We start from the raw sequence: 27944 nt of genomic DNA on the forward strand, positions 1-27944 counted from the left end.
GACTTACATATATCACAGACTTATGTGGCCGTTTGGAGACGGCCGTCTTCCTCACATGGTCACCACACTGTGCATGCATCCTTTCTGTCTTTCTGTGTGCCCTAATCTCCTCATCTCACAAGGTCACCAGTCAGATTGCAGTAGGGCCCCATGCTAACGGCTTCATTTTAACGTAATCACCTCTTTAAAGGCCCTATCGCCAAATCCAGTCACATTCTGAGGTACGGATTAGGACGTCAACATAGAAATTTTGAGAGGAACCCGATTCAGCCCTTAACAATGATTTATTTGCTTTTTCGCTTACCTGTTTACTTTTATCTCCCATACTAGAGTTTCAGCAGTGGTTTATCTTTCGTTCTCAGCTGCAGCCATGATGCTAACCCCATGTCATTTCATGCGAAGTGCTAAGCGTTTGTACTAAAGCAGTGAACAGTCAGTGGTTTTGCATAATTTTTTAATACCTTTCGCCACTGTACCCCATTTTTCTGAAAGCTTTTTATCTCCTAAAATGCATTTGTTAAGTTTTTATTGATAGATTTTCCCATGAGATAATCAGCCCAGACCCAAGAAATCTGACATTTGAGTACCTTGAGCAGCTTTGTCAGTCATAAATACACAATTTCTATTAACCTTTTCAAAGTGTTGAAAGTATCTCAAGGATTGCTCCCTCCTCTCTTCCTCATCACCATCTTGTCAGATCCCTGGCATGAAGAAATCCAAGCCGGAAGCCCAGTGGATTAACCCTTCTGGGTTTTGCTGCTCTAAATTTCCCTGGTTATGGTACAGTAGGTTGCATCGACTGACCAAAACCTGAAAATGTCACCCTCTATCAGAACCATGTTTTCCCATGTCTGTCTGTGGTAGTTAAAGTGAATTCCAGACCCTCTCCCAGTCAGCTTAGCTGAGGTAAAAACAAAGGCTAAAAGGAAATCATCCACTTAGCTTAAGAATCCATGGGGAATCATCCTATAAAAAATGATCCATTTCAAGAACAGTAGGTCCCTATTCTTTGAATGCTTTGTCATATCTCGCAGTCAGCAAAAAGTTTTTACAAGAATGAATATAAACACACCCATGGTGCTATAAATAAAAGGCGAATCAGGAGCCAGCTCAAAGGCACACCAACCCACGAAAGCACGGGGGATCACCAGACAGCTGTGCTGAGAAGCACAGCACAGCCCTGGCAATGGAGGTACTGAAGGTTTAGAATGAAAGATTTTAATTTTATATTCAGCCTCACAAGAATCATCACTCCTGCAATTTGTTTGTAAACTTGAGCCTTCACACATTTGATTGCCACAGGAACTAGGACAAAATAACACACACCCACGTAAAAAGAACATACACATACTCTCATATAATTGGAAAAGTTTTGGGAAAAAAAAACCCAACAAAACTCTCTCAACAACAAAAACAAAAATGTGTTATTGTAACTGTGATTTGGCATATTCCAAGGGAATAATTTTATTCAGAGTGAACTGGTCTCTTAATTTAGTGACCATACAGTATAAGCCCCAAAGAACCACCGGATGAGGGGTGAAGCACACTCAGGCTTCCAACAGAATCATCCTTCGCTTTATTCAATGTGCCGCCTGGAAGAAAACTTGAATTTGAAATTTGACAAAGACTTCTTTAGAATACTCTAAAAAACGAGCTTTGGGCCACTTGCTTATGCATCCTAGCAGGATAGTGCTTACCAGAAAAAGAAGGGCCAAAAGTCACAAGATCTGTCCAGGCCTTCAAGCATTTTACAGTGTCAGCAGATGTGTTTAAGCTTGCCATCATTTTATTCTAATAAATGCTAGCGGTGTGATTCGGTTTTAAATAAATGGTGAATTTTTATTCTGATCACATTTACTGCTTTATAACGCAGAGCTACCTGTAATCCTATTTGTAGAAACACCCTTCCAGGAATAAGACAAACCCAAGAGTAAATGTGATGGATAAATTATATCCTTATAAGAAAGGAAACTCAAAGTCCCGCATTTTATTAAGCCAGTAGCATTTCCAGGTCCCTAAAGCTACTTCTCTGTTTTTGCTGTCTATGGAAGAAAAGCCTATATGCATGAACTAAGGAGAGTGAAGCTTATGTTCTTCGAGGATTTTAGCTACACTTGGCATTAGTGAATTAGTGCAAACTGTCACACAGGACCTTTTCTAATTGTTACACACACAACCCCCATCTAATTGTTAACGTCTAATTGTTACCTGCTCTTCTCCTTCATCCTGCTCAGAATGAAACAGACCTCCGTATGAATCCCAGTGACCTTGACAAAGTTATCTAACTTCTGAGCTCTTTTCTTCATCTGTAAAAAATGGGCAGAGGGATGTGACTTTCCAGGGTTGTCATAAAGATTACAAAAGCTAAGGTTCTTAAAGTCCTAAACGATGCCTGACACACAGAGGTCATGTGGGGAGGGCTGGCGCCATCCAGCAGTCTTTTGCCGCTGCTCCCTTTTCTCTCGATTGTTCTCTTGTCTTTGCCTTCTCCTGTCTTTGCCTTCTGTATGCTTAAGACAGGCAGAGAAGTGGTAGTAGAATCCAGGAGAGTTTATGAGGGGTTATTCCATATTCTTTGCCATTCTGCTACTTGATTAAAGCCTCATGCAGTATGAAAAATTGCAAGTAAAAGAGCTTCACAAATTCATTCATGTCTGTGATTTTGTAATGGGTATGAATCCCCTTGGGCAAGTTAACGAACAGCTCCGGCATAATTTACAGATGTAAGTGTTGAGAGCTAGGAGGAGTCGGAGAGGGTCAAGGACACTTGGCCTGGCTCCTCAGGGGAGAAGCAGAACCACTAAAGGGGGTTGCCACCATCCTCTGCCTTCTGCCCAGGGCATTCTGTGCTTGTCGCGCCTGTATTTCAGTTAACTCACTCTTTTGCAAACTTTATGTCTAGGGGTACAGCTCTGTTTCTTTTATTTTTCTTCTGTTTATGTTTGACTTTTTAAAAAAGATTTATGTATTTATTTTAAAGAGAAAGAAGGAGAGAGCGTGAGCAGGGCTAGGCGCAGAGAGAAAGGGAGACAAGCAGATTCCCTGCTGAGCACACACCCCCCCCCCTTCCACCCCCAGGTCTTAGGACCCTGAGATCACGACCTGAGCCGAAATCAAGAGGATCAAGAATCGGTCGCTTAACCACCTGAGCCACCCAGATGCCCCTATATTTGACCTTTTTATGGAGCACATAGAAGTATTTGGGGCGAAGCGTGCTCTGAGCTCCTTAGGATTTAGGGAAAAAATGACTTTGCTAAAAGATAATGAATCATGGAGATTCTCAGTAATGAAAACTGCTGGGGTTCACTATTCAGATCTTCAGACTATCGTTGTGTACAATGAGAACATCTTTGTTCAAATTGCAGCAGTGTTCTGAAGTCCTCACAAAATAAAGTATTGGAGGGAAATCCCATGTTAGATTGTCTATCCGTAGGGTATATATCCGTAGGGTATATATCCGTAGGGTATAACCTTTTTCTTCAACCTTGAAGGTGATTTAAAACCCACGCAGGTCTTAATTTTCAAGCTCATTCAGAGTGTTTATGATTTCACTTCTGTTTAAAGATGGCAAGACACAAATTCCACTAAATAGATTTATGAAATGCTCTTCTGGGGATCTAACAAATGGACAAAATTACTGTGTTTCTCTACCATGCCATCCTGATCTCACTGAAGTACTTCTATTCCTACTTTAATGTCACTTGGGGATAAGATCAGGGATGGAAATGTGACAAAGGAAAAAATAACAGTGGGAAACATACAGAGAAACATTTCATGAAAAACCTACCCACAAAGACAAAATAGAGAATTCATCTCCAAATCCCCATAGAATTTTGAAACAGTCAGAACTGGCCATACCCTAGAGCCAGAAGCAGCTTAGCTTGCAAGTCTGAAACATACTAATGCCCCACTGACCCTTTTTCTTTGCCTGCCCAAGACAATCCAACAAATCTTGTAAAGCAATATTTTCCCAACAGGGGGCATGCTAGAAGAGTCCTAAGAGATGCAGACCCCAGTCACCTAGACTTCCTAGTCTCTTTGGCTTCACAATCCAACTCATAGAGTTTATTGAGCAACTACTATGTGCCAGATTGTGACAGCATATCAGGTAAAGTTAGGAATTTAGATGTTTCTAATAGTTCCTTTAAGTGAGGAATACCTGCTACCTTCTGCCCCCCAAATCTTCACTTGGCTGGTGGTCCCTTGTTTTCATTTAGTTCTGAGAATGTCATCTTTTCCAAGGCCTCGGACCATCCAACCTAGAACTGCCTCCGGCCCCCTGCACCTGTCACTCTTCATTTCATTATTTCATTTTGTTTTTATTTTCTTTGAACATTTATGACTACTTAAAATTATCTTGTATACTCGTGTGTTTTACTTTTTGGGTATATTAGCTATCTCCCCAGCTAAAATACAAGCCACATAAGAGCTGGGCCTTTTCTGTCCTATCCACGTACTCACCAGGGGCCTGACACTAGTAGGCAAATGAGGGCAAAAGCAGAGTACATACCTACTAAGGCAGTAACATTCAAGCAATGCCACTTGGCCCAGGTGGTCCCCAGTGTCTTCCCCTTGCTCCTTCTGAGGCTGCAACTATGATTGAGGTTTGGGAAGCGCATGGACTAATTCTGGTGAGACACTGAGTTTCAGAGGATGAGCAGGAGTTAGTTGGGTGACAACAGGGGAAAGATATACCAAAGGAAGAGCTCGCACAAGGGTAGGGACCCTTGAAAGAACTTTACAGAGTCTCAGATTTACAAGTTTTTTGTGCAACTGTAACAGGTATTGAAGGGTGAAGACAAGTAAAAATTTAATGGGGGAAGAAGGAGGAAAATCAAGAAAACAGAGGCCAGACACGGAGAGAGACAAGCGAGGGGATTTGGGATGTGATTGAAACATTTTTAAGCAAGGAAGCAAAAAGTACAGTGGCAAAGACTAATCAGAGGCTCCTGAGTGAGTCAAACCTGGGTCCAAGCCCCAGTTGCACTGCTTACAGGCCATGTGACCCACTTACTGTCTGTGCCATCTCTAAATCGGTATAAGACTAAAACCCACCTCACACACCTGCTTTGAAGGTTAATGCATGCAAAGTTACTTTGCCTTGTGATAGGCATGTAAAAGTGTGCAATCACTTTACGCTTGGATGATGATTACCGGGGACAACAAAATTGTTTGTACATTTTAGAAAGAGCCCTCTGGAATCAGTGAAGACTAGATGTGAAAAGCTTTCAGATCTCATGACCTGAAAAACAGTTCATTCGTTTGTTTCTTTAAAACTTTATTGAAGTATAGTTGGTGCACAACAAACTGCACATTTTAAGTATATTATTTGACAAAACATTTTAAGAGTATTTGGAGACCAAATAAGAAAGTTAATTTATAAAAAAATATGTAACGATGATAACCTACTTTCGACTATTTCAAAAGAAATTGTTTCAATGCCAAAGAAAAGTCGGTAGAACATTCTCTACAAACAAAGGGCAAATGTTTAGATTGGAATATATTACTTTATGGAAAAACTTACTGCATTATTTTCAACAGTTTCCCACAGATCAATGAAAACCCTATCCTGCATTGGTGTTTGCAACCTCTGACATTCAGACTTTATTAGAGGGTGTGAGCCTGGATGCAGGGAGGCAATCTGGGGGGCAGTTGGTTCCAGGAAGAACTTGTGAAGAAATGGACCGAGGTTATGGGAATGGGCATGGAGACGGGGGTGACAGATTCGAGAGATACTTAAGAGGACAGAATCAGTAGGAATTGGATATTGGAGGTGAATGATAGAAAAAGTCAAGGATGGACTATGGGAAGAAGGAGGTGCAACTCAGGAGGAGGAGGAGGTTTGGTGGAGAAGCATCTGATGCCTTTTGGTTTGTAACGTGTTAACTTGTGAGTTTCTGCGGGCTATCCTAGTAGCCAGGTCTAGCGGGCAGTTGGGATGCATGGATCTGGAGCCCAGGAGAGCAGTCTATGCTTGAGAAACAAAACTGAGCACCATCAGGTTCAGGGAGGTATTTGAAACCCCTGGAGTAGAGGGTGTGCAGAAGGGGGAGGGAAGAGCAGCGTAAGAAGAGCCAGTGGTATTTTCTTAAGCTCCCCTGACCCAGGGAATTTTAATAAGCAGTCAGGAGAGAAAAGCACCATAAAAAGAGGCAGGTGAGATATTAAACTTTGATAGGAACACCTCATATTTGTAGAGGGATTTAAAGTTTATAAAATTCTTCTGCATATATTGTCCTATTGAATTTTTGCAATCATACCCTGAGGTGAGAGGTACACCCACCCAGGTAAGGAAACCAAGACCAAAATCAATATTTAAGGATCAGATATGGCAGAGAAATTGGGCAAGAAGATGGAGAAGGAGCAAAGTAGTAGTGGGAAAACCTGGGAAGGGTGGTATTGTTGCAAACTGCGTGTCAATTTTTTAAAAGATAATGATAGTGAACGTTTCTAGAGTGCCTTTTTATCTCTCAGACATTGTGCTAAGTGCTTCACAAACGATTTCATTTGGCCCCGAGAACAACCCTCTGAAGAAGATACCATTATTAACCGTATTTTACAGCTGAAATGCTCACATTTGGCTCAGATTAAGTAAACTTGTTCACAATTCTGTGAGGGGTACAGTTCGAATCTAGGTCCACCAGGTCTGGTGCCAGACCCATCCAAGAGCGAGGGAGCAGCCAGTTATGTTAAGGACTCAGCGAACTGGTCAAGGACAACCAGGCCTGAAATGTGCCCACGGTATTTGGCAGTTCAGTATCTTAGCTCGAGAGTCTGGGGGAAGTGGGAAGGAAAGCAAAAAGGACAAATGCCACACTGATGTGGATAGGGCTGCCATGTGGGGTCTTGAAAAATGTGTGTCACCTCCATTACAAGAAGCATCACTCCTCTGGGGTTGTGACAGCCCCTTGCCGCAGCCCTGAGTGAGGGTTAGACGGAGTACACAGGACATACTCCTGTATACTTTAGAGAAGCTGATGTTAAGGGAGAAACAAGAGAGGGTAGGAGTTAGAAAGAGTACTGAGCCTCTTTTTTGTTTTTTAAGATGGGAGAGATGTAAGCATATTACCATGGTAAAGAAGAGCTGCCTGGGACAGTCCCAGCCTCCCCGTAAAATTGTCAAACATGCCCCCTTTCCTCTAGCTTTTCCTGGTTAGGACAACCTATTATACGGTCACCCTAGGTAGCAGAACCTTGAGAGGGAGAAGCAGAAGAGAGAAGCGTTGTTTGTTGGAACAAGGTTCTGGAGACAGAGGGAGTGGCTCTGGGCAAGTAGGAGGCCATAGGAAAGAGGGCCATAGGGGCCCCCCCGCCCTCCCCCAGCAGCAGGAGAGCGATGAGGTAAGAGTAAGTGTGGATGCTAATGGGTCAGGGGCTGGATATAAATTTGTGAGATTTCTTGCTTGACTTTTTACTCTGTGAACTGAGCGGCCAAGGGGTCACAGTTTAGTGTTCACATTCATGCTCAATTTGCTTTTCAGGCTGTTCGCTATGAGGCCAATCTTTTCCCATAGGTATTTCCAGTGGTCTCCATAACAAAAGGCAGACAGTGTGGAGAGATCCGAGCTGAGCATGAACCACTAGCTGAAAACATGTGCCCTAAGAGAAGGTGATTTAGTCGTGCTACTATGGCCCATGAAAATGTTAGCACAACAGCATAATACCGTGAGACAAATCTACACCACGAATGCTTAAAAGCATCTATCCTATTTCACTGTCATTACAATAGCAGCTTATTATTGAGAGCTTATTATGTGCTAGGAAGAGCTCTATTTTAAATCTATATTTTCATGTAATATTATAAATGTATGCACTTTTCTATTTTTATGACTCCCCCATTTTTTAATTGATGAGAAAATCCAGTAACTCACCCAAGTTCACACACCTAGTCAATAGCAGAACCAATATTTAAATTCAGGGCTCACACTCATAATATGTTACCTTCCCCCGGCTCTCTCTCATTATAATCTGTTGATTTAAGTTCATTTCAGGTCTTCTCCTTTATCTGTGGCATTAACCAAAGGTTGACATTATGATACAAATGACCACTGACTCCCCCCAAAAGAGATGAAACAGTAATCTGATGTAAAGCCTGCTGGCACGTGGGACTAGACCCCCTATTAAAGAGGGAATCAGTTCCTTGATGGTTGCTAGCCCTTTGAGACGGTCAGGCCCTGGCTACTCTGCAAAGTCTGATCGGCATGCTAGAAGAGGCATGTGCTAACCGGATTATTCAGTTTAGGAAACACGGTCGTGAAATCCAGCCATGTGGGCAGTTGCCCAATAAGGCCTGACTAAAAAACTGAATCAGCGATGACAGAGGCCACTCTCTGGCTCCGGTCGTTCTCCAACGATGGTGAGCTCCCTGTCGATGTGATGCGCACTGGAAGCGTTCAAGAGCAAACAGGAGGCTTTGAAGAAATGTCTTTGATTCGTTATTCTGCTCTCTTAAATATCAAGATAATATGCAACATATTTGTTGATAGACAGTGTCACTGTCTCCCTTGGTGAATAGGAAAACAATTTGAACAGTGTGGGAGAATTATGGATCAATCACTCAAAAAAACTAGTGTCAAAAATGACTAATGGTAGAGGTTACCGGGGTAAAAAAGAAATTGAATTTACAGTTCATGCCACAAGATTAGTGGTAAGGAGAGTTTTCTTGCCTACATTGATGGGAACATAATGTTGATTTAGGATTTTAGTGTTTTTTTTTTTTTAAGATTTAATTTATTTATTTGAGAGAGAGCATGAGAGGGAGAGGGAGGGGGAGAAGCCAACTCCTCACTGAACAGGGACTCCAATACTGGATTCTGTCCCAGGACCCTGGGACCGTGACCTGAGTCAAAGGCAGATGCTTAATGGACTGAGCCACCCAGGCAGCCTAGGATTCTTTTTAATTGGATAGAGTTTTACTACTTTTGGCATTAAAAATTTTTTTTTCGTTGAATAACTCTATGATGGTGGGCTGATTTGTATGACAATGAAAACGAAGAATAATGTCGTGCTTTGTGATACCAATTCAATAATACATCTTAAGCTTATTTGGTGTGTTTGTCATAACCTAACTCAAAATTATAAAATAATAAGAACCATTTCATCTCTTTGTTTCTTGGAACATCTTGGAGGAAAGTCATTCTTATGCATATTTGAAAATTATAGAGAAAGTGTGGCTGCTTCTCAAGAGGGTTCTATTTCTTCACTTGTTAAAAAAGATGGAGATGATATCATCTCTAGGTCCCTTCCAGCTTTAGCACTGGATGCCTCAATAGCGTGAGCAAAAGTAGGGTCAGGTCAGGAAGGAAGGCATTGTGGGACATCAATAGGAGGCAAAACACAAGCACTACTTTTCTGGTGGCTTATGAATTCTTAGACTGCCCAATTCATATTGCTGTATGTTAGCAAGCAAGCAAGCAAGAGCTAGAAACATGTTACTGTTAAAAAATACAACTTTTGTTTTTTATCAGAAGTGAACTCCAGGCTTCACACACAAATTGTCTTCTTCTCTGTTGGCATACACTCTTATTCATGGAGAGCAACTGAGCTAAGCCATGAGTATCATTTCTGTGTGAATGAGACACACTTCTAGGTCTGAAGATAACATGATAATGTCATCCCTCATTTAACTGAAATCACAGAAGTAGGAAAGGAATTCTAAAAGTTCATCTCTTCAGTGTAAGCACTGACAAGTTTTTTGGGGTGCTATAATTCACTGTTAGGCTCTGGGGGATACAAAGGTGAGTACAACCCAGCTCTGGCCCTTCAGAAGTTGGTAGCTGCAGTAGGTGGAGACCCATGGCACACACACACATGGAAAGGTGGAGGTAGCCTATGAGATAAATAACAAAGCTGCCGATCTGCAGCAAAACTTGGTGCCGCCCCCTCCAGCCCTGATGCAGTGGCCCGGAGGCTGTGTTATGTCAGTACATTTTTGTAAATAAGAACGTAACTTCGGAATTTTATCAAATTGGTATTTGCTCTAAAATGACCCCTCAGGGTTGAGACAGTGAGTCTACAGTCCAGAAGCAAGCTCCCAAATGAGTGGTCTTCTGGGGAACTAGCAGGTGAACCGGCAGTCCTGCCGCTGTCCTTGTGCTGCGTCCCGCATCTCTCTCCCAGGTCCCGCGGGTTGGAGAAAGTACCCATCTCATCCCAAACCGGGGGTGGGTGGGGGGCCGCCCCAGCTGTGAGGTAGGCCTTCCGGGCTTAGTCCCGCACCCGCCGTAGACATCACTGCATTTGCTGCACTCTTTCGACGTTCTTAAGGTCAGTCCTTCAGAAATGTTTATTTCTTAGGCACACAAAAAAGATCAAAATCCTCGAACTACAAAATGAACAACCACAAAGCCCGGGGTTTTTTGGGGTTTTGTTGTTGTTTGTGTGTGTGTGTGTGTGTGTGTGTGTGTGTGTGTGTGTGTGTGTGTGGTATTCTCATTCACAGGTAGCTTTCTCAGCAGGAAAAGAACTTGGCTCTGTAGTTCAAGAACCACAGGAATGCTCACAGACTTTGACTCAGTGATAACAGTTTCTGGACTCTCGCCGGAACACGTAATTCAAAATGCGGAAAGATTTATATGCATAGAAACCAAACAATTGGGAGCACATCTTTAAGTCCTCCAAAAAGAAAATGATTTCCTACACTGTAGCAAATGGATGCAACAGAATAGCATGCAGGACTTAAAAGTGAGGAATAGGAAGGTTAGGTAGCCATTTGTAAACACATTTGTTTTTGTGTTTAAGAAATGAATTTTCATTTAATATTTACAAGAAAAATGTATGTATACATAAATATATGAAGTCACGTACACACACACAAAAAAAACCTGGAAGAAAATACATAAAAAGTGAAAATAGTGGGGGGCCTGGGTGGCTCAGTCATTGAGCATCTGCCTTCGGTTCAGGTCACGGTCCCAGGGTCCTGGGATCGAGCCCCGCGTCAGGCTCCCCGCTCAGCAAGAAGCCTGCTTCTCCCTCTCCCACTCCCTCTGCTTGTGTTCCCTCTCTTGCTGTGTCTCTCTCTGTCAAATAAATAAAATCTTTTTTAAAAAATGTGAAAATAGTTTTTCTAATTTCTTGTATTTCTATAATATTGATATTACTCTTTATTTTAGAAATAGTGGACAACATGATGGCTTATGTAGAAAGTCATAAGGAATTAAAACAAATAAACAAACATGACTAGAACTAAAACATAAGTTTAACAAGGTCTCAGAATACAAGGTCAACATATAAAACACCAATTGTATTTCTACATATGGGCAGTAAATAATTGGGAAAATTTTTAATTCATTTCCAATAGTGTCTATAATAAATAAAGTTCTCAAGAATGAGTTTCATAAAAGACATGTAGAGTGTCTATGTTGAGAACTATTGAACATGACTGAGAGGAATTAAAGAAGACCCAAACAAATGGAGAGGAATATCACATTCACGGAGCAGAAACTCAATAGTGTTAAGATGTCACTTCTTCCCAAATTGACTTATAGAACCCATGGAACCTCAATACCAGCAGGCTGCTTTTTAAAAATAGAAATTGACAAGTCTACTCTGAAATTTATATGGAAATGCTAGGCATCTAGAATGCCAAAACAATCTTAGACGAGAAGAATAGATCTAGAGGACATATACTCCCTGACTTCAAGACTTGGATAGACAAAGAGATCAATGGATAGACCAATGCAGCCGAGTCCAGGAATGGACCTATTCTCATAGAGTCTGCTGATTTTAAGCAAAGATGCCACATAAATTCAATGGAAAAAGAAAAGTCAGTTCTCCAAATGGTGCTGGAACAACTATAAAAATATATAATAATATAAGAGCTGAAACAAAGTAGAAAACAAGGTAATTTCATGACCTGGAGGTAAGCAGGGAGACAGAAGAAAAATTGAAGAAAAATACTGGTAACTAAGACTTCATTAAACTGAAACAATCATGTTTATCAAAAGATACTGTTAAGAAAATGAGAAGGCAACCTACAAACTGGGGAATATATTTGCAAAGGACTTAGTTCTAAAATACCTACAATGGAATAAAAGAAAGTGTCAAGAGGAAGACAAATACTGTATGATCTCACATATATGGAATCTTTAAAAAAAAAAAAAAAAGCAGAGGGAAAATACATCCTGGACTGAAAGACTTTGTTTTTGTGGGACTTTGTTGGCAGGACGGGGAGTAGTCGAATAAGCACTGTTTAAGGAGTCGGTTCTGGTCTCCCAAGAAACCAGTGCCTTCCTGATCTGTGAAATGAAGAGCTGGGGGTTGGACAAGCTCCAAGACCCTTTAAGAGTTTTTAAATTATGTGGATCCAAGAGGACACACAACAGGACAACTAACCCAAAACATACAGACAAAAGTTACCATTAGACTTTTTTCTCTATCTCTTACTGGACTCTGAGCAAAGGAGAGAAATGACCTGGGAGAGAGTGACTTGGGCTATATCAGAGGTGAGGTCAATGCTCTGGTTGCTAAATGAGCACAATGGGGTGGGCGTCAGGGGTGGGAGAGAGAAGTGTGAAAGATTATTCCTTAAACCACTATTGCTGTGGCCAAGGGCCACCTGGACAAATCACCGTATCTTCAGTTTATCAGTTCTATAAAGGAAACTTGATGGGGGGAAAAGGAGTTCCCTCCTTGGACTTGAAGGTATTTGGCTTACATAGTGTCTCTACTGTGGTTGTACATGAGAATTATGTGGGGGAGCTTTGAAAAATACCAGGTCCAGGTCCAGCCCTGGAAAGTCTGTCTTAGTTGTGCTGGGGTAGGGCTCAGGCATCTGTCTTTTTAAATGGCTCTTTGTGACTCTTATGAGGACCATATTAAGAATCTCTGGTTACGGAAGTATAGTGTTAGAAGGGCGGGCCATATTTGCAGTGTGTGTGTGTGTGTGTGTGTGTGTGTGTGTGTGTGTGTGTGTGTGTCGGGGGGGGTGCTTCTGGGAGTAAAATTAAGTCAGTCAGAGTGTCCCATCTATTTCCTTGATTTACACAATTTAATTCTGTTCTTCAGATCCCAAACTCCTTCAGATCACAATTCTCAAACCAGAAGAACACACACATTCATTCTGCTCCGGAAAGAGTAAAGACTAAAGGGGGGAAAGCCCATTACTAAATTGGTAAGCAAATTTTCTCTACTTTGGGAGAAAAGACCTTGACCAGTTGTGGCAGGGAATTAACATCTCTTGAGACCCCTTCTATGTTGGGGGTCTTTATATGGGTATTAGGGGGCTTCATGTAGATTTTCTCAAGAGAAAGAAATGTCTAATCTTACAAAATGAACCTTTGAAATGATTCTTCCACTGGAACTAAAGAGGACAAGGCCAGCCTTGGGCAAAGTTGGACAGAGGTGGCAAAAGTTGTCTTCAGAGCTGAGCTTCTACTTTCAGCAATGCTGTTGGGTCTGTGCCCCCTTGCCCCCAGCCCCTTTCCCCCAGGCATTGTTGCAGACCTTTCTCTGCCTCTTGTGGCATTTTCCTAGTCCCAGATCTTTAATAACTGAGACTGGATGGAATAATGAGATAATCCACCCAAGTAATACTTGATTAAAGGTTACTGGTCTCACAGAAAGTAATACTTCTGTCTAGTTAAAATTCATGAGTTTCCTTGAGAAGGCCCTTAAGGAATGATCCTTAGATAGAAATCATTTCAGACCCCTTACACGGCAGATGGGGGAGATATAGTTTTAACGGCTTCATTGAGATACAATTTACATATCATAAAATTCACCCATTTTGCAAATACCCGAGAGGTGGAAGCGACTCACATGTCCATCAATGGATGGATGGAAAAACAAAATGCGGTACATACGTACAATGGAATATTTATTCAGTCTTGAAAAGGAAGGAAATTCTGACACGTGCTATAACATGGATGAAGACATTACGTTAAACGAAATAAACCATTCACGAAAGGACAATTACTGTATGATTCTGCTTATATAAGGTAACAAGAGGAGCCAAATTAATAGAGACAAAAAATAGAGTGGCTGGAGGGAGGAGGAAGTGGGGAGTTGTTCAGTGGGGATGGAGCATCAGTTTTGCAAGATGAAGAGTTCTGTGCATGGATGGTGGTGATGGCAGTACCACAGAGTAAATGTATAGAGTGCCACTTAATTGTGTACCTAAAAAAGGTTAAGATGGTCAATATTATGTGTCTTTTACCATAATTATAAAATAAAAAAATAGATTCGCCAATTTAAAGTGTACAATTTAATGGTTTGCAGTATACACACAGAGTTGTGCAACCACTGCAATAATCTAATTTTAAAACATTTTCATCACCTGCCCCTCCTCCCCCCAAAACCTTCCACATACCCATGAGCAATCACTTGGGGAAGATATTTTTAACACGCCATAGGTGTCATTCAACACTCATAGACTCTTAGAAGGCACCTGAGAGATTTAGTCCTACCACCTCAGATGAAAAAGTTGAGGGTTAGATAGGCAAAGTGTCTTGGCAAAGGTCACATGACAATTCCTGACAGAGCCAGGTCCTTTGGTTTTCTGGGAAGTTCTTTGTCCTGCTACAAAAATGCTGTCCCTTCCTTTCTTCAAATTGACGCTTACGGTAGATAAATAGTATCAGGAGATACTACTGTTGCCTGCTGAGGACAACTGGGCTCTTTCCTCAGCCTCCCTTTGCATCTGCCCAAGTTAGGAAGCAGAGAGTAAAAACAGTATAGTGGAAAAATTCGAAACTGTGTTCGGGAATGCTCCCTGATACTTTAATTCTGCTAGGGAGGAGCTATAACAGGTTTTATAATGAGAATCATGTCTCAGCCTCTCTTAGAAGAATGACTGGAAACACAGCTAGGTGCAGTGATTTTACTTTTGAAGGATGTGCCTTTTGTAGTGGTGGCAGGGGTAACCGGCAGCAAATAGCAACGTCCTGTGTCAGCACTGCCAAGGTCTTGGGCTGGCCGTGGTGGTCACGACGCCCCTTGCTGTCTGGCTGTTGGGAGAGCTGAGGGGAAGTGGGAGCTGGAGTTTCTCTAAGTCCTGTTCTCTTCTGCTTCCAGTAGCATGTAGGCCCAGCACAGGCTTGGCCAGGGCAGTCACTGGATAAAAGGCGGGGTTAGGGGAGTGATAGATAACTAACTTTGCCAGTGAAAGCCTTCCAAATGTGTTCCAATGTTCCTTCTGGACTCATTGGTCAATTGAAGCATTTTCAACTGCCCTTATTTCCAGGAGGGCTGGTGGGGAGGGCTCTATGGATGTTAACGATGGAGAATGAGCAACCAAGTACCAGAGGCCATGGAAAATCATGTTGTGGTAGATTTGGAAATTTCTAGACCAAGTCCTGAGCCTAATTGTGAGATATGGGCCTTTCTTTCTCTCTCTCTTTTTTTTTTCTTCTGTCCTCTTGTTTCTCTGTGAATTTGAGCTATCCTCCTCCTTCCTGGTTATCACCCTAACTCACTACAGGCTGATGGAGATCCCTAGGAGTGCTTGGAATGTCTTCATCCAGGCTACTCAAGAGGCGAATACTCTAAACGTCCTGTGAGCTTCCATCCTAATGAGACAAACCTGCCTGGAGAGACTGCTGTGGGGAATGACATAGGTTTCTCGACAATGAGTTCCCTGAGGACAGTGTCTGGATTATTCCTTTTTAAGCTCCTGGTGCCTAGCAGAGCGCCTGGATCATGTGTTTGCTCAATGAATGAGTAGTAACATTTCCTATCAGGTGATGCATTATTATTTACAAAGTGATTTGTTTCCCATGCATTAACTCATCCTTGCAACTGCTCCTACCTTACCCCTGGAAGGTAGGCAAGACTGTTTTACAGATGAGGTCACAAAGCTGTAGGTTGGTTTTCAGACTCTAAATCCGTTGGCATTCTCATACAGGTGTCTAATTTAGACTGCCCTTGCTAAAATATTCTGCCAAAGCCCTGAGAGATCTGAATATGGATTCAGATAGACATTGGTGGTTTCTGCATTTCGTTCCTAAATTTGGAATAGACGTATTCTTCATCTAAGTCTAGTCTCACCCATAGTATGATTTTGTGCTATTTGCTAATCACTGTGGGTGTGTAGGTTTTTTATTACATTTTGAATTAAATAGAATTTAGGGACTAGCCTGGTAAACTGGTGAATCCCCATGTAGTTTGTAGCAGCTATTTCCTGATATAGATTTGGCATGATATACTATTGTACCTAATACAGTTTTTGGTAATTTCAATTAACTAGATTGTAGCTTTATGGCCCTAGGTCTTCAAGAAACACATGTTCAAACATTCTGCCTGCTTAATGAGATCCTTGTTCCTGTTGAACTTCTACAACCTTATTGGAAATCAATGATTGCTTCTGATCTTCCAAATGTAATGCTGAAAAGACCTATTTGAAATCACTGTATAAAATGCTTTGAGATTGCAGGATGTGGAGAGCGTGCTGTCATTAAAATGAATGATTCTGCTTGGAGGTAAACCGTATTTTCAGTCTGTATGTGTATTGTGCATGAGGGAATTTCTCTGTCCAGAATTATTTTCTCCAAATAATTCGCACGCTCACAGCACTCCGGGTAGCGGGTATCACCTAACTCCTGGGCTGCAGCTTGGCTAAAGCGAGCAGTTCTTTCCTAGCAACTGTTGCTAAGAGGGGCGTGGCTAGGGAGTCCAGCGAGGACGCGTTAGGTCGCCCCCCCCCCACGGCGTAGACTACACTTCCCATGATGCTCGAGGGTGGTCTCCGTAGTGACGCACCGGTGTCCGCGGAGGGGAGAGGGAAGGCGGGGGCGGTGGCGGCGGCTGCGAGGAGGGGTAGTGTTCTCTCCGTGTCCCCGACTTGCGCTCAGGAAGCAGCCGCCGCCGCCGCCATGTTGGCTTGAGAGGCGATGACAGGAGGCGGCTGCGGCGTTTGGGACTGAAAAGTGGAGGAGGAGGAGAGACAAAGCTCCGAGAGGAAACCATTCCCGGGCTGAGGAGAGGGAGGACCCGGCCTCTTCCGGGGACCAGCCGAAGTCGGCGTCGAAGGGGAGGGGAAGGTGGCGACGCGGGGAGGCGGAGGCAGGAGAGGAGCGCCGAGAAGCCGGAGACGATGCGCCCCGAGACCCGCCGCTGCCCGGAGGCGCCCGCGGCCTGAGCCCCGAGGGGCCGTGGGGTCTCCCGCCCGACCTGAGCGCCCCGCGCCCCCCGCGCCCCCCGCTCGCCGCCCCGGGCTTTCGCTTCGGCTCCCAACTAGTTAAATGCCCTTGAGCGCGGGTTTCCGCGGCCCGGCCGCCAGCCCCGGCAGCGCGAGTTGAGCTGTTTGCCCCGCGCCGTCCGCCGGCGCCGGCCCCAGCGCGGCCGCCACTCACTGCTCACGCGTCCATGTGTAGCCACATAGTTATCTATGTACATCCACGCCGGGGCATTTTCTTCCTGCTTAATGAGGACTTGACTCGGGAGCAAGTGTGAATCACTGCCGGGCTGGGAAAGGAGGAAGGCGATTTAACCCCCTCCCACCCCGCTCCATGTCCGTGTGTCACTCGGCTCGGTCTACCTGGCGCGGCCGGTCCTGGGGCTGCTGCTGCCGCTGACGACGACGGGGGCTGCTGCTGCTGCCATCCCGGGAGTGCTCTCCGGCGCCGGCCACACAGCTCCTGGGGTTGTTCTCTTCGCTCAGAACCTCGGCCAGCCCGGCACTTTGGCTCCGAAATAACTTATTTTTTGGAAAGCACATCACGAACCAGTCAAGATCGTTAAGGCTGATTGCTGTACCTTGAAAACTTTTGCTCTTTTTTGTTTGTTGTATTTTTTTTTTCCCCGGTAAACATCTGGGTGTATATCAAACGGCAAGATGTCCAGTAATGTTCCGGCAGATATGGTAAGTGAAGGATGAGTTATGACATTCTTTGATTTAATTGTGGTTTCCAATCTTATTTAATCAGGATGCAGGCGTGGGGTGACGGTTTGCAGGGGACTGTTCAAAAGCCATGGTGCTGGGAGATTTGGAGAAGTTGCAGGTTCTCGTTCCCCCTCTTAGGAAGTACCTCTTTTAATATGGCTTTTCTCATTCGGTTGTGTTTTCTAAATCATTAAAGACAGTGGAGAAGTAGGGAAAATGTGGCAGTGTAGCTCGAAGTGGAGAAAATATCTCCCTCTTTGCCAGAAACCTTTGAACATTTGTATCTTAAAGCTTCTGAAAACGTCAGTGACAAGTAGGCAGAGCTGAGGACGGGTGTCCCTACTACATACAGAGGTAGACAGGGAAACCGGAATCTTGTTCTTTGATACGAAATCGTTAATGCAGTAGATACAGACTTGGTGTTTTCAAGAGAAGGGACGTGTATGTCTTCAAGAAAAAGTCTACTAGAATTTGCCGTGAGCTTTTCGAAATGTCTGGGTGAACAACTATGGCAACAGAAATATTAAGATGTTTTGGAATTTTCACAAATCTAGACCTACCGTATATTGGTACTACTTGTGAATTTACAGGACTTTTTGTACCAGATATTTAGTACTACATCATTGGACTTTTAAAAGCTAATAAAACACAGTATTGAGCCTTGATCTTTGAATGTTGAGATCTTGAAACAAAAAGTACTCTTGTTTATTGATGCTTTTCTTTCTGTTTTTAAAGGTTAATGTTTGTTAATGTGAGTCTGTTGACTAACAGGAATCCTGTAGGCTTACAGTGCCGGGAGGTGGTGGGTTTGTGTGAGTTGAAATTACACTTTGCAGTCCTAGGGACAAACATAATGCAATTAACAGGAAGATTAAAGATCTTGTTTATGAAAGAATTGAAGTTAGCATAACATTAGGATTTGAGTGTTCGTGTATTCCAGTGAAGAAACAAAATTGAACTTTGCTGATTAAATTTTAAAAATGTCAGATGTTTCTGTAGGAGCGAACCTCACAGACTTAAAAGACAAACCTAAATAGCTGTAAATGGCATATTTTGACCTTGGTTTAAAGCCATTTTGCTTATGTTTGATTTGCCATTTGATGTACTGTTTTAATGTATAGGAACCACAATGTTCAGTCTGTTGTGTGGCCACACAGCAACTTAAACTCTCCTTCCTGGGTCTTAAAACTCTTGCATTTTCCCTTTAGTTTTCCTTTCTCTCCTGGTGTGCACAGGGGATAATAGTCTCCTACCCATTTAAGGATAAGCTGGACATGGTTTCCTCTACCCTACTCTTGAAGTTGCCTGGAAAGGTGTCTGGACTGAGTTGGAAAATGCTGTTTCCCGTCTGATGAGTATTTTTTTGGGCTCATCGCTTCCAGCAAAGATTTGTTCTCCACAGTCTCCATTTTTTATCGTCATGCACGGTGCAAGATATGTTCACTCTATTCTGTCATAGAAATTGTAATGAAATAGATTTGTGTCCTTAAAACAGTGCCACTACTTTCTTTAGGCCCAGTGTTGAAGTAAAGCTGGAATGTGCGTAGCATCAGTTACAAATTGAAATGATTTGGGGAATACCATTTCCAAGTCAAAAGAAGGTTTTGGAAGCTAATGTTCGGATTGGGGAAACGGGAAGTAGTGGCAAGGTTTTATTAAGAGGTGCAATTATAAAATACAACTATTTCTGTTTTAGACTGTATTTTAAGGCCTTGATTCGGTGGTGCTTTGAGATCCCTTGATTAAAGGTGATATGCAAGGGCAAAGCAGTATTATGTAATAAACATATAATGCCCTGATGATGCTGTTTCAGAGTATGTCTAATCTACAGCTCAGATTAGATTGTTCTGAGTATTTTTTATGTTTCATTTTCTAACTGCTCAACTTCTTGGAAGTCTTGAGGTTTTTTTTCCAATGTCACAACCTCTTAAACCTTCATTTGCTATTACTTATATTGCATTTTTGCTTAAAAAGTGCCTTTATTTGGTAAGTGCCTACAATTCTCAACTTTTTGAAATATAACATGATAAATACGGTTAGAAGTTGTTGATTAAATGCTTTGTATTTGTTAAACTCTTCATATTAATAATTGACAGTTTGCATTTACACTCATGACTTAAAGTGAGAACAGTTTCACCACTTTGAATCTTGAACAACCTTAGCTTCCCTACCCCCCATCTCCTTCCACAAGTTGACGTTTCTTTTGCAACAAAACTCCTAATTGATTAGGATATGTACTCTCCTAAGTATGAATACATACATTTTTGCAAGGTGTAGTAAAATGTTTAAGTTTCTTAGTGGTGTCAGCTAGTCTGTGCTATGTAGAAACAAATGTTACCCTCTTTTACATGTAAATGGTGCTTGGCCTTGTATAGGAAAATCATAGTTGGGAGATAAGGTGGGGCAGTGAAATTATAAACTCTGTCATTTTTTCATTAGAGATAATTCATTGTTGAGCTACAGTAATTGCTAGATCAGTTGATGTTTTTGGTAAAGTCTTCATATAGCAATGATTGTGACTGACTTTAAAACCGATTTTTTGGCATCTTTTTTTGTTTTGTAAATATAACTCACATTTCAAATTTATTTCTAAACATTTAGTAAATTTTTGTGTTTACCATAAGGAATCTCTTTTTATAATCTGAATTTAGTAAGTTGATCTTTTTGGAGGGGGAGTGGCACCCCTAGTGAATGGATTTGCTGTACTCTAAAAAAATTTACAGTTGGTACTTTAGCAATTAACATTCTGTAAATATGTCCTTTATATAAGTGTATTTACATAAAATATTCGTTTTCTTTTGCTAAAAGGGATTGCGTTTGAACTAAGAGATATACTAACATTCCAGTGTAATAACTTACTTGTGGGAAAAAAACCCTAAAAATATCTGAACAGAATATCATTGTAATACATTGTATTGAAATGATTCATTTCCTTTTTTTTTTTTTCCCCAGCCCAAATCATAATTCATGATGGGGCAGTATTCATTGTTAATAATTGTAGGATGAATTATGTTAATGACTGTAGGTTTTCTGAAAGAAAATGTTTACTCTTTCTGTTAATCGTAAGGCCTAAGGCTGGATAGATAAGGTGGTGGTTTTTTCTGGACTGGGAAAATTAATCAAGAAATAAATTATTTATATGAGTATTATAGAAAACATTTGAGCTACTGTTTAGAGCTTTGGACTAAAATTATATTTCATGATATCTATAAAATTGAAAGCCCTACCTAGGAAAGAAATTGACAGTGTGAGAAAAATAGCAAAGCGATTTTGGTATTTGAAACATTTTATCTTTTTAAGCTATCAATATAGAAATTGTAATAGATATAATAATTTTTAGTCTGGGGTTAAATAAGATATGAATAATTTGAGTTTTTTCAGTGCTTAATGATTATTTTTATTGCAATGTTAGATCTCTTTTATTTGTGGAGAAATATGGGAGCCCTCTGGTGGACAGGAAATTACTAAAACGAATTTCCTTTCAAAGTGAAGTTTTATCACTTTTCCAAGTTAAAGTAAAATGACAGATGTAGTGTATACCAGGGGAAGATGTCATGCTAGAAAAAGGTACAGACAAAAGAAAATTTTTAACTTTGAAGAAAGAGTATATTAAGATCTAGTGCCCCAAATGCTCTCTTTACTTACAGCTTCTTTTAATTTTTCTTTATTTTGCTGGAGCTCTTATTTCAAGTATAAGTGGGGAAGTTTTATGAAGCTAAAGCGTAGATAAGTACGTTTACATATGTAAGTATGTAACAACGAACGGTTTAATAAATAATGTATCTCAAATGGCATGTTCTTCTAAATTGTTTTTATTTGAATATGTCTGACATTTGTTCTGAATTAGACATTTTTCATTAAGAAAGCAAAAGACGGGGGCGCCTGGGTGGCTCAGTCGTTCAGCATCTGCCTTCGGCTCAGGTCATGATTCCAGGGTCTTGGGATCGAACCCCACATCAGGCTCCCTGCTCAGAGGGAAGCCTGCTTCTTCCTCTCCCCCTGCTGCTCCCCTTGTTTGTGCTCTCTCTCTACGTCAAATAAATAAATAAAATCTTAAAAAAAATTTAAAATTAAAACAAAACAAACAAACAAAAAACAAAAGACAATTTACCTCAGCTTTGAATGCCTTTTCCTATCTGGCTCTAAATCCTACTCCAACTCATGTCCCTCTCCTGTGAAAACCGCTTTTAGTTCATTTCTAGCCCTCAGGTGTGAACCATTTTCTGTCAGTGTGTTTGAGATTCTTCTTATACAGTGTCAAATTTATATGGATATGTGTCTTATATTACATCTCCCATGATTTTTAAAACACATTTAAAAGCCAGTGAGTGATTTTCTTGACTCATAGAGCACTATTACTCATAGAAAAGTAAATGTTGTTCCATACTACTACTACTGATTATGGTGTTAAATATGAAGTATATGATGTCTGCTTCTGTTACTACTTTGAATATCAAAAATGTATTTTTAATATTGAGGCTAGAAATTCTTTTAAATTGGTGATTGGTTAATGATGGCTCTAATTTTCTTAATATGGAACAGTAAATATGTTGTAGGAAACTGAAGTATATGCTTCTTAAATATATTCTTTAAGAATTCCTCTCATTCTGGGGGAAAAACCTGAAAGTGACTGTAGAATTCATGGTAACTGGAATCCCTGAGGAATATCATTCTGAAACAGTAAATTTTCTGAATACATGAAGGTTATTTTGGAAATACCCCAATCTAACAAGTTAGACTACTGTCCTATTTACTTCAGTGTGATATACTGCACATAATTTAACTTCTTTTTGATGACCTAGAGCCATAATTTGAATAATATTGATTCAGTTCAACGTATGTTCTTCATTGAGTACTTCTCTGTGTAACATGTCATTATTCTATAAGCTACAACTTCAAACCCTGAGCATCTAATATAGATTGTGAAGCTTTATGCCCCTTCACTAGGTCAGTAATTTACAAAGTGACATGAGGCAAGTCAGTTGAGATGTGAGAATAAAAATATTAGAATTTCTGTTTATTTCTTTTATGCTCCAAAAAGTGGGAGCTTTCGTATTAATATATGGATTGGCTCTGAGGCTTTTCTAGGTCCACATTCAGATGGTTACAATGAGTATGGTTTGCTGAGGGAACTTGTGGGCGTTCTGTAATGTGGAGGCCAACAGCAGGTTGACTTTCTCAAAAGTTTTTGTAGTTTTTCTGTTACAGTATATTATATAGTTACTTTAAAAAATGCTTTTTAAAAGAATCTATGATACTTTGAATTGAGAAGGGGAGCAGAGGTTCACTGTCAGTATTTAAGAGTTGTAAAAAAAAAAAAAGAGTTGCAGAACTCAAAGCGGAATTACACATTTTTATTTCTCAAAAGAGGAATATTATAGCTGCTGATATTTTCCATGATGACAAGAAGTTATCAGTATTGTGCTACCTAGCAGATATTTTTGAGAAAACAAACACTAAGTTGTCTCTACAAGGCAAAATTGACATTTTAATCAATAAGTGAGAAAGTGTCTGCTTTTCAGAAGAAACTAATGTTATGGAGAGAACATTTTGAAAACATGTTTAGACATTTCCAGTCTGTTGAAAAATCTTACAGAGAATTTCAGTGGACTTTGGACCCATTTGTTAGAAACCTAAAAACACATTCTACTGAGCTTGCAAAAATATCTGACTGACATCAGGAAAAATAAAATTTTCATAACACTGACATCTGGTAACTGACTTTTAACAAACACTTGTGCATATTTGGTGATAGAATAGAAAAGTGATACGATTTAGTAAACCAGTAAGTGACATAGTCTTCTATAAAGATCTGTGCATCTTTGTGAACTAAGTTTTTCAGTTATGACTTAACAATAGTTCTTAAAATGTCAAAATACATTGAACTTCACAAATTAGGAAAGCAAAATTAAAAAAAATAGACATATTGAATAACAGTGCTCTCACTTAAAATGTTAATAGTAATAGCATTTTTAGTGATTGCAAGATTAAAACAAATTAATATTTAACATAGTTAATAGTTAAAATTAAAACAATATTGTAATCTTTTGTGTTTTAGTATTTGTTTTACAATATACATAAAATATTTACAAATGAATATGCATATATTGGAGGTATATGCTCAAGTATTTTATAGTTTGGACATTCAATCAGAAAAATTTAGGAGTGTTTGGGTGGCTCAGTCAGTTAAGTGTCCCACTCTTGATTTCAGCTCAGGTCATAATCTCAGGGTCCTCAGATCAAAACCTGTGTGGAGCTCTCCACTCAGCCAGGTGTCTGCTTGAGAGTCTCTCTTTCCCTCTCCCTCTCCCTTGCTCCCCCACCCCCGCACCTGTGCTTCTCTCTCTCTAAAATAAACAATTAAATCTTTAAAAAAATAATAAAAAAAATGTAAAAGTCACTGTATAAGACAACTTCAGATTTCTGAGCATTTTAAGTTCCTGTGCTTGATGCTTAGTTTTAATGTTTCCTGCTTTGTTGAACAGTTACATTTTTCTGTGGTCAGTATGCCTACCTATCCCTCTCTAGCTATTTACAGTTGCTAATTCTAATTTGCTGTGGGTGTGGAAACCAGATTTTTAAAGTTTATTGAAGTATGTTAAAAATATCAGATGGTGTCCGAATAGGATTTTCAGGAGTTGCCCTATAGTAAAGTTCATCATCTTTGTTTCGTGGACTTCATCATGTCTGTTTTGGCTGCTTAGAGTTCTTTTTCCCTGAAGGCCTTATTTTCTGGCCCTTAACTGTGTTTTGCACAGAGGCAGATTTTTGATAGTGAAGAACTAGGTAGATGACTTAAAAAATAAAATTACACATATAGCTTTATTTTGAGTGCATAGGAGAGAGAAGGTAATATTTGTTGTGCACTTGCTATACCAGGCAGCTGCTTGGCATTTTCCATGGTAATATTTTATTTAATCCTCACAGTGACCCTGGATAAATTTAGTTGGTATATAGGTAAAGAAGCTGCTACTACCTACCAGAAAGGAGACCATCAGGAATGCATCTGTAGTGAAACAAATTAGGTTATTGACTTGCTCTAGCAAGGAAGAGCACATGCCTGAGGAACCATGCCTAGCCTCAGTAACAGGAAATGCGAGAAGTTTGGGGTAGGGTTTGGGTTGTGCTGAATGATTCTGATGAGAAACCAGAAGTGGAGACTAGCTCGGAATTGTATACTACGGGCCATGAAGTGGAGTTTAGTAATTGGATCTGTCAGCAGTCTTTGTTTAGGAGGCAGGAGAAATGAAGGGGACTGGGGCAGATGTTAGTCATTTTGGAACTCTGGTGTGGCCGTGGGAGAAATTTTGTTGCCTATTGGTCTTCTGTTGGCCTTGTCTGTGTCTTTTAGAGACATCACAGTGTGATTATCAGCACAGCTGAGTTTTACTTTCTCACAGTCTAAGTTCAGAGAGGTTAAGGAGGTCATAGAGCTAGTAAAAGGTAGAGCCAGGATAGGAATTTGGTAGTGATAAACATGCTAAGCCCTTTCCCCCTACCATACCTGAGCAAACATTGCTAAATCCCTGAGGCAGAATACCTTAGATTCCTTACCAACCCCTTGCTCCAGACATTCACCACTGATTGGTCTGAGCGAGGATGGCAGAAATGACACCTGTTTTATATATCTTTGCAAAATACTATGTAACCTCTGGGTTGGAATGATTTTAATTAGCATGGATTATCTTACTAAGTGCTAGAATTAAAGGGAATTTTCTTTAAACTTGTTGGAACTTTGTGTATATACAATATAATACAGTACAATAGAATTTTTTCCTGTAAACTTATTATTTGAATGTAGAAACTGTTACTGCTTTATATATATAACATGGATTTTTAATGGATTCAGTGCTTTCAGAGTATTTTGTTTTTGTTTTTATACTTTAGCTACTTATGTATGGTGCAGATTTTCTATTGGTTGATTCAAATCCAGTAGCATGTTTTATCGTCTAAATAAAATATATATGTGGACAACTTTCTATGACTAGGTTTTGAGAAGAAAATGTTCTTTCTGCTGATGAAAATTGTCTAAGTTAGGCATTATATCTTTTGTTTATGAACTTAAATTAAGATGGCAATTCATTGTGTCTAGACAAAATGTTCTCATGATATATGTTCAATTTTCTTTACTTTCATATAAAATTGGTGTCTTTGCCTTAGAAGTATTCCTGCTTTTGTATGCTCCTTTTTTCATTTAGTTGTATATCATGAACAGCTATCCATACAAATAAGTATAGAACCATATTATAATTTTGAACTGATTCTGATAGATGTACATAAATTGTTTAGCTAATTCCATACCCATGGGCATTTAAAAGCTGTTATAAGCAATGACATAATGAATATTTAAAAACATATTTCTATGCCTTGCCTGATTTTTTTTTTTTTTTAAGATTTATTTATTTATTTGAGAGGAAGGGAGGGAGAGTGTTTGAGCTTGTGCCCAGCTTGGGGGAGGGGCAGAGGGAGAGAATCCCAAGCAGACTCCCCACTGAGCATGGAGCCACGGAGCAGGCAGTTCTGGCAGTTCCGCTGGATCTTGCAACCCTGAGATCATGACCTGAGCAAAAATCAAGAGTCCAACACTTAACCGACTGAGCCACCCAGGCACCCCTGTCTGATTATTTTCTTAGGATAAAATTCTTAGGAATGTAGTTGCTCTTTGTTGGATATGTGTTAAAATTTGGGGATGATGTCATATGAACTACTTTAAAGCATCCTTGAATTTCTGGATAACCTTAACTTGTTTTTTATGCATTATCCTGTTAATATGCTGCATTATACTTCATTTACAATGTTTGCATTTTTGTTCATGAAAAAGATTGACTAGTAAAGATTTAGTTATCAAGCTTATGATGTCTTCATAAAATGGGCTGGGAAATGTTTTTTATTCTTTGGAATAAAAGATTGTGAAGATTAATTTTATTTCATCCATAAATGGAAGAATTCACTGGTGAAGCCATCTGAAGTTTTCTTGTGGGGATTGCTGAAACTATTTCTTATATACATATATATATAGGACTATTCACATTTTTTATTTTGTGTCAATTTTGACAAGTTTTGCTTTTCAAGAGATTTGTCCATTTTATCTAAATTTTCCAGTTTGGTTTATAATTCTACACGCTATCTTTTTATTCACTTATTTTGATGTTCATAGTATCTAGTGATACCTGCTTTTTAAATCTGCTTACTGGTAATTTGTGCTTCCTCTTTATCTTGATCGGTTTTCAGAGAGCCAATTTCAGATTAAAAATATTCTTTATTTTCTAATTGGTTCTACTTTTAGCTTTATTTCTTTCCTTCTAGTTCTTTTTTTAAATTTAATTCACTGTTCTTTTTCAGGTTTCTTGAGATGGATACTCAAATCATTATCAGTCTTCTTTTTTTAATGTATGCATTTAAGTCTATGAAATTTCCCTGTAAATGCAACTTTAGCTGGATCTCACAAGTTTGATATGTCATATTTTTATTTATCACTCAATTCAAAATATTTTAGAATTTCCTCTCTGGTTTCTTCTTTGATCCATGGATTATCTAGAAATATATTACATAATATCTAAACATTTGGGGGATTTTCTAGCTATATTTTTGTTGTTGATATCCAGTTTAATACAACTGTGGTCTAGGATTATTCTGTGATTTTATTTGTGGGCAATTCATTGACACTTGCTTTATGGTCAAGTTTTAGAAAATTTGAGTGTGCTGTGCTTAATGTCACTTATGTCAAACTTATTAATCATGTTCAAATCCACTATATTGCTACTTTTTTCTTTTTTTCACTCAATTGAGAGAAGTGTATTAAAATCTCCAAATGTGTTCTTTTGGTTCTCTCGAATTTTGCCTTATATATTTTGAGGCTAAGTTATTGACTGCAAATAAATGTACAATTATATCTTCCTGTTGGATTGATCCTTTTATTGTCATTCTCTAGTAATCTTTGTTTTAAAGCTTATTTTTTTGGATGTAGTATACTTTTCTTTTGGCTTCTTTTTCCATCTTTTTTTCTTAAAACCTTTCTTTGTCCTTAGAGATGAAGATGAATCTCTTCAAGTATCATATAGTTGGGTTTTGTTTTTTACTAAACTTGATACTGTGTGTTGTTTTATATTTAATTACTTTAGTACAT

At 39.9% G+C, this 27944-nt stretch overlaps 1 protein-coding gene across 1 annotated transcript in view; it reads left to right on the top strand.

The window, feature by feature from the left end:
- Nucleotides 1–16692: 16692 nt before the first annotated feature.
- Nucleotides 16693–27944, top strand: part of UBL3 (ubiquitin like 3) — a 69064-nt gene continuing 57812 nt past the window's right edge. The window contains exon 1 of the mRNA XM_025875113.2: nucleotides 16693–17797. Within this exon, the coding sequence (XP_025730898.1) occupies nucleotides 17771–17797 (27 nt within the window). The 5' untranslated portion in view covers nucleotides 16693–17770. The remainder of the gene's footprint in view (nucleotides 17798–27944) is intronic.

This window comes from Callorhinus ursinus, unplaced genomic scaffold (genome assembly GCF_003265705.2).
Source record: "Callorhinus ursinus isolate GAN/ISIS: 27379988/994484 unplaced genomic scaffold, GSC_fseal_2.0 scaffold7, whole genome shotgun sequence".
Taxonomy (NCBI): Eukaryota; Metazoa; Chordata; class Mammalia; order Carnivora; family Otariidae; genus Callorhinus; species Callorhinus ursinus.